The sequence below is a fragment of the Sceloporus undulatus genome, chromosome 1 (assembly GCF_019175285.1).
Source record: "Sceloporus undulatus isolate JIND9_A2432 ecotype Alabama chromosome 1, SceUnd_v1.1, whole genome shotgun sequence".
In the NCBI taxonomy this organism is placed as follows: Eukaryota; Metazoa; Chordata; class Lepidosauria; order Squamata; family Phrynosomatidae; genus Sceloporus; species Sceloporus undulatus.
This window is the reverse complement of record NC_056522.1, coordinates 73,771,118-73,781,639: the sequence shown is the minus strand read 5'-3', so window position 1 is coordinate 73,781,639 and position 10,522 is coordinate 73,771,118. Positions and strand designations below refer to the sequence as shown.

General features: G+C 41.0%; 1 protein-coding gene across 1 annotated transcript in view; it reads right to left on the bottom strand.

The window, feature by feature from the left end:
- The window catches only part of LOC121921433 (sulfotransferase 6B1-like), a 20,828-nt gene extending 11,978 nt beyond the window's left edge, over positions 1-8,850 (bottom strand). The window contains exons 1-2 of the mRNA XM_042449537.1: positions 8,649-8,850; positions 3,297-3,442 (exon numbers count right to left, since the gene is read on the bottom strand). Of these exons, the coding sequence (XP_042305471.1) occupies positions 3,297-3,442; positions 8,649-8,850 (348 nt within the window). The remainder of the gene's footprint in view (positions 1-3,296; positions 3,443-8,648) is intronic.
- Positions 8,851-10,522: the final 1,672 nt, after the last annotated feature.

Genomic DNA, 10,522 nt, shown 5'->3' with positions numbered 1-10,522 from the left:
GGATTTATTTATATACCACCCAATCACTGGGAATCCGGGCAACTTACAACAGAGGGGATAATAGACGGTTCCCTGCCCTCAGGCTTACAGTCTAAAAGACACGACACAAAAGGAGAAGGGAATGGTGAGGTGGGGAGGGGAGGGGATCAGGTCCAGCATTCTTCTCTCCCTCTCAGGCCTGGACCAAGGCAGATCAAAAAAATGTGTTTATTTGAGAAACTGTGGTAAAGTATGGTTATGTATGGTGATGAGCAGTAAATGCAGTAAGGTAAATGATAAGAATGGGTCAGAGTATGGAATGCTGGGAGTGTATCTTTAGTGTATCCTTAGGACTGTATCTTGGCTTTGGTGAGGCTTCCGAACTCTTAGGACGCATGCATCATTTAAACAGCATACTTCCAAAGTGACCCGAAGCAGCTTTATTTTGGCCAGTCTGTATGGGGCCCTAAACACATTAAAGGCACCAGATTCTGTATTATTTTGGAAGCTAAGCAGGGTCAGCCCTGGGTAGTACTTGGATGGGAGACTGCTGATTAGTACCAGATGCTGCAGGCTATACTTCTGAGGAACGAACTGGCAAAACCAACTCTTAAGTATTCCTTGCCTAAGAGGAGCCTATGAAATTAATGGGGTCACCATAAGTTGAAAGCAGGGAACTTGAAGTCACATACACACACTCACAAGGTGGCTAGAGCCTGAATTGTAACATGTTTATATCTCTAGCAAACTATGAAATGAACATTATAAATAATTCATGTGTTTCAACTTTTTTCATGCCAACTTATCGAGTATGAAAACAATACCTGGCAGAGCCTATCAGGAGAAGTTATAGCTGCCTTAGCCCTGGGCCCTTCTGGAGTACAGTGTATGTGCTTGCACATATTATTCTAAGATACTTTGTTCACAGGACTATGACATTCTTATGTGGTCTCTTGTGAGGCACTTGAGTAATAGTTTTTAATTTAAATGTAATGTGAAATACATAAAATGCTTTGTTGGTGTGCCTTAGAGAGTACTAGGGTAGGTGTTTGATACTGAGAAGTACTTGCCTCAGGTGAACTCACAGCACCCTAACCAGAGCTCAGTAGGATTTAACACAGCTAGAATGTACACATACATTCTAGCTTATTCCCACTTTCCATGTGTGATCCAGACTGCTGAATGTTTGGTGTGTGTGTGTGTGTGTGTGTGTGTGCGTGCACTGCACGCACGCGCCTTCAAGTTGCCTGTTGACTTATGGCAACCTCACAAATTTCATAGGGTTTTCCTAGGCAAGAGGAGGACTTGACAGTTTCTTTCTCTGAAATATAGCTAATGCTGACAGCATACAAGCACTGGTCCTAAAATAAAATTTGACAATCTGTGTTTTTGAAAACAACATCTTGGAAGGAATTTCAAATGAAGGCTTCCTCCTCAAGTTTCCAGAGAAAATGTTGTGCATTATAATAATTTATATAACTATTTGACATGTGGACAACAGTGAATTTTAAACTGTTTTACTTTCATGAAAAATGATATGCTATACCTCTGGGGCACACAGATAAACCCTGCCCAAGATACCTGCTGCAAAGATGCCTGCTGTGGTGCTCCTATCTACAGGCACAAGTGAAAGCCACTTTGAATTCTGTTTTGTGAGAAAGGTGGAGTATAAATGCACTAAGTAAATAAATACTGGCCTGTTACAGACTGCCAAAATAAAGCTGCTTCAGGACTCTTTGGAGGTATGCTGTTTAAATGATGCATGCATCCTAAGAATCTGGAAGCTGCACCAAAGCTGCACTCCAGTGCTTAGGAATGGAGTGTGGCTTTGGCGTGACCTCCGGACTCTTAGGACCCATGCATCATTTAAAAAGCATACCTCCAAAGAGACCCGAAGCAGCTTTATTTTGGCAGTCTGTAACAGGCCACTATTTCTCATGTTTAACGCACACACTGATACCATACAAGGTTCTAGTCATGTATTCCCCAAAAGCAAGAGAACTTTTTATTTTGAAAGCAACATATCTGACAGATATCCAACAACTGCTCCTTCACAAGTTTGCATAGAAAGCATTACAGTCATTTGAACTATTTCATTTCTGTTCCCTTTATGGTGAAGAATACTTCAGAGAGTAGCCATAACATAATTTCCAGTTTTTCAGATTACAAAACAATTAGCTTAATTTAGTAATGTTACTGGGACAATATATCTTTTCAGGTATTATTATGTTTGAACAGGAGCCCTTCCCAATTATCTCATATGTTCATTCCTGCTTCCTGCTTACACATAATGACTAACAAGTCTAAAATAAATGATATAATAGCTAATAATCACTTTTGCAGCTGAGCTCACTGCCAAAGCCAATGTAGTGAAAATAGTGAACATGCTTGCAACATCATTAGAGTGATTCCATTCAAGCTAAATAAATAGGACAGAGCTTTCACAATAAGCAATGGGAGTGTATTATTGGCTGATGCTTCAAAAAACTTACTTCAGAAAGAGGTTGACTTCCAGATAAAAGTTATTTGGAAACAGTATGGAAATGATATTTGATAGGACCATGTCCTTCTCCCTGGTTGATGTACTTGTTATTGTAAGAATTCTTCCTTGATAATCACTCTGGGATGTAGAAGGACCACCTATTCAGTACACTAAATCTAGGGTTGCCAGTTTAGATCTGGGTCAGGGCTTTTGTCATTTTTCCAGAAACAGGAACAGGAGTAGGTTCTCATCTATGCCCCTATGCTGCTCTCCACCAGCAAGGCAATAACCTTATTGTGAGGGATAGCTGAAGCAGAAAGTTAGAGTTTGGAAGGAGAGGGAGGACATGTACCTCCATCTGGCTTAATGTAGCATTATGGTACTTCATTGTGCTCCAGGGTCTGTTAAATATGAAAGTTACAGGACCCCCATCCCAGATCTAGGGATGGAAAGAATTTTAGAAAATATTTGAAAAATGGGCAAAAAAGAAAAGAAAAAAAATAATTCTGGGCTGGTAAAAATCTTCACAGTTAGGACTTATTTTGTGCAAGATTTGCACATGGTTATTTTGTACAACCCCCCCCCCCCCCACACACAGAATTTTCTGCACAAGTAGGAGAGAAATCCCACTTCTGAGCACATCTTTAGTTATCATGTGAGAATACAGACAATCTCTTCCAACTTGGGAATCTGATTCCGCACACCTTTTGCAATATAGCTTTGCACATAAGTGAAAGTGGGCTCGATATTTTCAAACAACAACAAAGTGTCTTGTGACAGATTAAACATTCAAATTTATTATAGTCAAAGTCATTATTGTTTGAGCCACTCTAACCTTGAATTTGTCTGGATCACCAAACTCAAGGCGTGGTGTTATGGCTAATTCCCTTGCAATACTAATTCTCTCTTCCACTTCTTCTTCTGTATATTTTGCAGCTGTGATTGCCAAGTGGTTTAGGATGTGTTCAACCCAGTTGGTACCTGAAAAAGATGAAAAATGAGTGGAATACATGCTTGAGGCTACTGTTCGTGGCATGTTGTTACTTAAAACTCTGCATCTGTGGATCCTGCAGCTCAATTATAATTTCTACTATCAGGGCTAGTTCAAGACATTTTGCTGCCTGGGGCAAAGCCTAAATAATACACTATATCCAATATATTTTTAAAAATCTCATTGCACCATTCAGATGACTAATTCAGTTCCTGGTATCATCCCTTCTTTCTTGTATACTTTCTTAGACATACAGATCTGAAATTAGACAAACTCAGGTGGGAAACTGGGATGAGAAGAAGAGCTGATGGGATAAACAAAAAAGGAAAAACAACATAGAGCAAAACAGAAGCAGGCAACAGGAGAGGAGGGAGTGATAAATAGACAGAAAGGACACAAATGAGAAAGAATCAGAAAATGCACTATTGCAGACTTTCTTAGCCAGGGGTCCATGTATATGGTTCAGGGGATCCATAAACTGGGTGCACAATTTTTCTTCAATTTACTTTCTATTGCTTTGGATTCCCCTCTGCTTCCCAGTCACAGTGAATTTTAAGGTAAAACTCTATTTTCCCCCTAGTATTTGTTGTACTTTCTCCCCATTTCAGATTACTGTGTGTGAAAGAAATCAATTTTCAATGGAATAAAATGAAATGGCATGCAGAATTGCAAGTGTATATGTTTATCTAGAGCCAGTGTGGCATAGTGGTTTTAGCATCGGACTATGACTCTGGAGACCAGGGTTTGAATTCCTGCTCGCCAATGGAAACCACTGGGTGACCTTAGGCAAGTCACATGCTCTCAGCCACAGGGGAAGGCAATGGCACACCCGCTCTGAAGAAACTTGCCAAGAAAACCCCATAATAGGCTTGCTTTAGGGTCACCATAAATTAGAAATGACTTGAAGACATAACAACAACAACAACAATTTATCTAGGGAAGAGGCCCATAGGTTTCATCTGATTTTCTATGAGGTCCTTGACCTAAAAAAGGTTAATAAGCATAGACCTATTGTCAGAGTAAAAACTAGGAAGGGAAGGGAAGGCATAGCAAAATCGGCTTCCTGGAAAGAGGCAATGAAAACACACAAATATGTACAGGCTTATTTGTATATATAAATGAAAATACAGAAATAATGTCTTGAATTAAAACAAAATACAAGATATCTTACCATATTATGGAAAACTGACCTAATGACCTGTGTGCCTGTTTCGGTCTGCTTGAAGGCCTATATTCTCCTTTTGAAGGTTCTTCTTATTTGAAATGGACAGCCTTCAACGGAGGACTGTGGTCTCTAAAGGAGGGCCCATGGCTACACTACTCCTGAGTTCTTTCAGTCCTCACTTTCTTAATGGGAAGGGTGTCTATGTGTAAGGGGAAAGGGAAAATCAGCACAAAGCATGAAAGTAATGTGTTACAATGACGAAGGCTATGCATAAGGAGACATTTGTGTTTCCTTAGCTACATATTCTGATGTTTCTCTGATAAATCCTGTTACAGGATTATGGGCTCACAAAATGGTGAAGGAAGACTGGAGGAGGAATATCACACATTCTCTGTGAGCTTCCATGCTGCCTTGTCTTTCTGTTACTGTTGAGGGCAGGAAGGAAGATAAGAGAAAGACTACAGGTCAGTTTACGCTACACATAATACCATGATGACATTTTGAAGTTTATCACACACATTATTTTCCCCATTATGAGAATAAGAAGGGGACTCTCGAGGCCATGTGCGACAAGGAAAAAAACGGATTCTATCGCACAGCAAATTGTCCTCAAAATGGCTGCATTCCATTCCATGGCACCAAGCCATCCCCATTCAGTGCTGAGGGGTGCCATTTTGCTCCATCGGAAGACTTCCAACCCGAACGTTTAATGCTCCTCAACACTGAATGAGGATGGCTTGGTGCTGCGGAACGGAACGGGCCATTTTGAGGACAATTTGCTGTGTGATAAAATACATTTTTTCCTGGTGGTGCATGGCCCTGAGAGTCCCCTTCCTGTTCCCATAACAGGGAAAATAATGTGTGCAATAAGCTACTTTATCTTATATGATTGCATCCAGTGTAATCTTGAGCTTTGTAGTTTGTTGAAGCACTAGAGCTCTCTGAGAATTCTAAATACTACTTGCTAAGCTACATATCCAGGAGCCTCACTAGGGGTTTCTGGGGTGTGTGTAGGCCGTACCAGGTGACACCCTAATTGGAATAATGCTGCTGTTCCCCAAATGTTGAAGGCATGGGGTGAAGAGCAGCTCAGTGCACAGAGAAAACAGTGAGTGAAGTGAGTGCCTCCTTCTGCACACACTGGGACTTGGGGGGGGCATGGACTTCTCTCCTTCCCTCACTTCCCTCTGCCATAAGCCTGGAAGAAGCTACCTGGCAGGAAGGAAAGGCAAACAGTAGATGGGGAGGCAGTGAGGAGGCACTGATGGCAGAAACATGAAATCAGCCCCACTGCTGTTAATAGCCCATCTCTTTGGGGTCTGACTCCATGTTTCTACCAATGCCACTACTATACATCTCTTTGTGGTGCCAGTGACTCCCAAAGAGATGGGTTATCAGCAGCAATAGTGGTGTCATGGTGTGGCCAACTCCATGTCCCTGCTTCCACCTCCATTGCTGGTAACCTATCACTTTTGGGGGGAGATTAAAAGTATTTTGGGGTGTATGTGTTAAAAATAGAAGGTATGCATACTTGGAGATGGAGATTACTTATAGCCCTCGTTGCTGTTCCAGACCTTCAGCATTACCCTGTATGTCTTACATCAGAGATCCGGGAAGGTGACAACTGTCCTTGCCCCAGGTGCCCAACTGTAGCCAGTCAATGCCCAGGTACTTTCCCTCCTCCTTAGCCACTAATCCTCAATTTTTATTTTTTCAGTTTCCCAACTGCAACCAGAAGAGCTCATGTGCCTTCCTGCCCCCTTGGCCACTACTTAGCTGTGGGAGGTTACACTGGGACTGTCAAATATATTTGCACTGTGGGATGTTGTTCATGGAGGTGTTGCATATCTCCTTACACAATGTCTATTAAAGTACACACACCAAGGGTTTTTCACAGATATCACCAATAGGATTCGAACCAAAATTACCTTTTCTCTACAATAGTCTTAGTGACATAAAATTCTTATTAAAGAAGGGGAGGAGACTTTAAACTTAGACATTAGGACATAGTCCTTAGCAGCTTCATTTTTTTAATAGCAGGGCAACAATGGGTGTAAAAGAATGGGTATAGTTTGCTGTAGATGGTGAGGAACAACACTGCTAGTTGCATGCTGCATAGCTATGGCATGAGGAAAGTCCATGTAGTCATGCTAGCAGAGCACTATGTTCCACCATGTTATTATTATTGTATCTTTGCTGTTATGCTGTTTGCCATCACATGCTGGCTACTACTCCTGACTGCTAATCAAGAATGTTCATATGGGAAGAAATATCACTTTGTTGTTCTTTTTTAAGTGAATGGGAATTGCCTGAGGAAAAGCACAATTTGTGCTTTCTGCACAGCAAGATGAAAATAGTAGGCTTTCAGCTGGTTTGGCAACATGCCCCATCTATCCACCCACATTTAATGGAAGCCAGGATGGGGAGCAACATTTATTATCTAATGAGTTCTTTGAGCAACTGTTTCTTCTAAGTAGAACAAGATTGTTTAAGAATTTTAAATTTAAGAAGATTCTAATTTCAGTTTGGTTCAAGACATGTAAAGTTAAACTGTAAAGAACAGCTCTTGAAGTATATTGTTTCAAGTGCTTCAGTCATTTCAGCACATTTCCTCCATAGGTATTGGTACTGGGCTGGGGGCAGAAATATGATGGTCTGTTATGCTTCTGCAGAGGACTGTAATAAGGTACCAGTGGCTGCAGAAGGGAATAGAAGATAGGACATTTTCCTTTTCTAGTAGTAGTATTATCAGTAGTAGTCAGGGCTCGACTAATCATTAAGCAAAATAAGCATGTATTTAGGGCATCTAGGGAAGGGGGACACCACAGAAATTTTCCATTGCTAGATTTATCATGGACCATATAGTGCAAAACTGCAGATGAAGCAGCTGAACCAGGTTTCACAAAAACAAACAAACAACAAAAAACAAGGCTGCCACAATAAATGAAAAAATTATATAAACATATACATAAAAATAAAAGTAATAAAAGTAATAATAGAGATTAATTATATACATTAATTTTGAGAATACAACAAAATTAGAATCTGGTAATTAGTAAACTGTCATACTGTTCTCCAAGGCGTATACAGTGGACCCTTGTTATATGCTGGGGTCTGGTTCCAAGATCCCCTGTGGATAACAAAACCTATGGATGCTCTAGTCCTATTAAATATAATGACATAGCAAAATGGTGTCCCTTATACAAATTGGAAAATCAAGGTTTGATATTTGAAATTTATACTTTTTTTGAACATTTTCAAACCATAGATGCTTGAATCTGTGTATAAGAAGGGCCGACTATATATTCATTAGATATATTACCTATATTAGAATTGGATATACAAGGGAGCACCAATATTGTTTAAGTGTTTAGGGCCTATAAAGGTCTTACTCTGTTGTGATTGCTGCTGTTGTTGTTGCTTCTTCTTCTTTGTCTCCTTCTTCTTGTGTGCCTTCAATTCATTTCTGACTTACGGCAGCCTAAGGTGAACCTATCATGAGGTTTTCTTGGTAGAATTTTTTTCTGAGGGGGTTTGCCTTTGCCTTCCTTTAAGGCCTAGAGAGTGTGACTTGCCCAACGTCACCCAGTGTGTTTCCATGAGTAGAGATTCGAACCCTGGTCTCTCCCATCCCCAGGGTCCTAGTCCAACACAGTTCACTACACCAACCTGGGTTCTGAATTTCTTTGCAGTGTTTTTTAAACATGTTTTTTGGCTTATTTTAATTGTATTGTTTTGAAACATTTTTTTCTTTTTAATGTTACATTTTAAAATATGCTAATGTTATTAACAATTTAATTACATTTGAATGTTTAGCTTTTGTATGTTTTAGGTATATTGTATTTGTTTCAATCTGTAAGCCACTATGACCCTTAGTTTTGAGAGAAAAGACAAGATATAAATAATGTTAACAACACCAACATTTAATTTTACAACATTGAAATGCCAATCTAAATATGATGGTGATTTTCTCCCATGGTCTAACTTCATTTACAAGCCACATTTTACAACCCACTTACATAGCTACTCACCTGTTTTACGGTATCCACACAGGAAGATATCATCAAGCCTGGCTTCAAAGGTTTCAAGAGCTTGGATAGTTTCAGGTTTACAAGCAGCTACAGGAAACAAAATACCCTTATAAGTAAAATACGTCTGTTCTGGGGTCAGTTTGTGACTATCAGACACAAACTTGTCCAGAAAATCCACAGAACTTTTCCAAGACTTGGTCATCTCTGTATCTCCTAGCCTATGCACCTAGACAGAGTGAGGCTGAGAGCTGAGCTGTTCCTCCTAAATAAACCAATATGCAAATCATCAAATGCTCATACAACCACAGAGGTTTGGTTTCTGAATTTCACATGCTCTGGTCCTATCAGCACCTAGCTGTCAAGAAGGCAAATAACTTTTTAGTCAAGTAGGCTTTTAATGAGTAATTGCTTACTAGTAGCCTCCATAGAGGAGGGCTGTGCTCTATTTTTAAAAAACATTTGTATGCTTTTGAATTATTTTATACTGATTTCATAGACAAGCCATGTGAGTATGGAATGTCAGTATGGAAAGGCATCTTGTACCACCTTTGAGACTAACTGAGCAAAAGTTTAAAGTGATGATCTCTAAAACTTTATTTTAAATTTTATTGTCAGGTTTTAAACAATCCTGTTCTTTTTGTGAGCTGCCTTGCATCCCACACTAGAAAAAAAGGTGCCATATAAATGGAATGAAAGAGGGAAGGAGTTACAGTGCATCTTCAATGAAGAACGTAAACACAAGATTTTTTTTTTAACAGTCCATTAACCAGTGATATTATCAAGTATAGTCTTCAAACACATGTCCTAAGTCACATGCATTCTGAGAATACGCAACCATAAGAGATCTTTGAAGCCTGGAAATATTCCAGCCAGATGATTGATCCCAGTAAATCCCACTGATGGACAAAGATCTATTTCTCAGTAGAGTACATCACATGGAGCTTTTTGGGGATTTTCCAGCTCAGTTCCGATGTGACTGCACTTCCATCAATGTGCATTCATATCGTAAAGTTAATGTGTTATCAGACACCATTCCTTTCTATGGATCTGCTCCCCTCCTTCACCCTGCCGCCTATCCCATCATCCCCTACATCCTCCTAGACCCCGATCTGCTCCTCTTCTTCAGCCTGCCACCAATCCCATCTTCCCCTGCCTTCTCCTAGACCCCAATCTGATCTCCTCCTTCACCCTGCTGCCTATCCCATCATCCCCTGCCTTCTCCTAGACCCCAATCTGCTCCCCTCCTTCATCCTGCCGCCTATCCCATCATCCCCTGCATCCTCCTAGACCCTGATTTGCTCCTCTTCTTCACCCTGCCACCTATCCCATCATCCCCTGCATCCTCCTAGACCCCAATCTACTCCCCTCCTTCACCCTGCTGCCTATCCCATCATCCCCTGCATCCTCCTAGACCCTGATCTGCTCCTCTCCTTCACCCTGCTGCCTATCCCCTGTGTCCTTCTAGACCCCGATCTGCTCATCTCCTTCAACCTGCCACCGATCCCGTCATCCCCTGCCTTCTCCTAGATCCCGATGAAGGATGACAGCTAAGGAGGAGGCAGGGAAGGAGGGCAGCTTCCAGAGCCCCACTGAGCATGTGCAAGGTTGCTGATTCAAATCTTTGAACCCTCAAAGTATGCTCTGGTGTGGTTATACAATGTGCACCCACTCTCCTTTACTTGAATCTGCATCACATGACTTGCTTGGAATAGAACTGACTTTGCTTCCCCCCTCAATTCGGATGGGCAAGAGAAAGGCAACCAGATAAGGGACCTTATCACACATGGAGGGGGTTGCAGCTCAGATCTGCAGTCACTCCTGTTCTAGCAATGCAAAGCGTGATGTTTTTCCACACCAGATCCAGAGTCACTCCT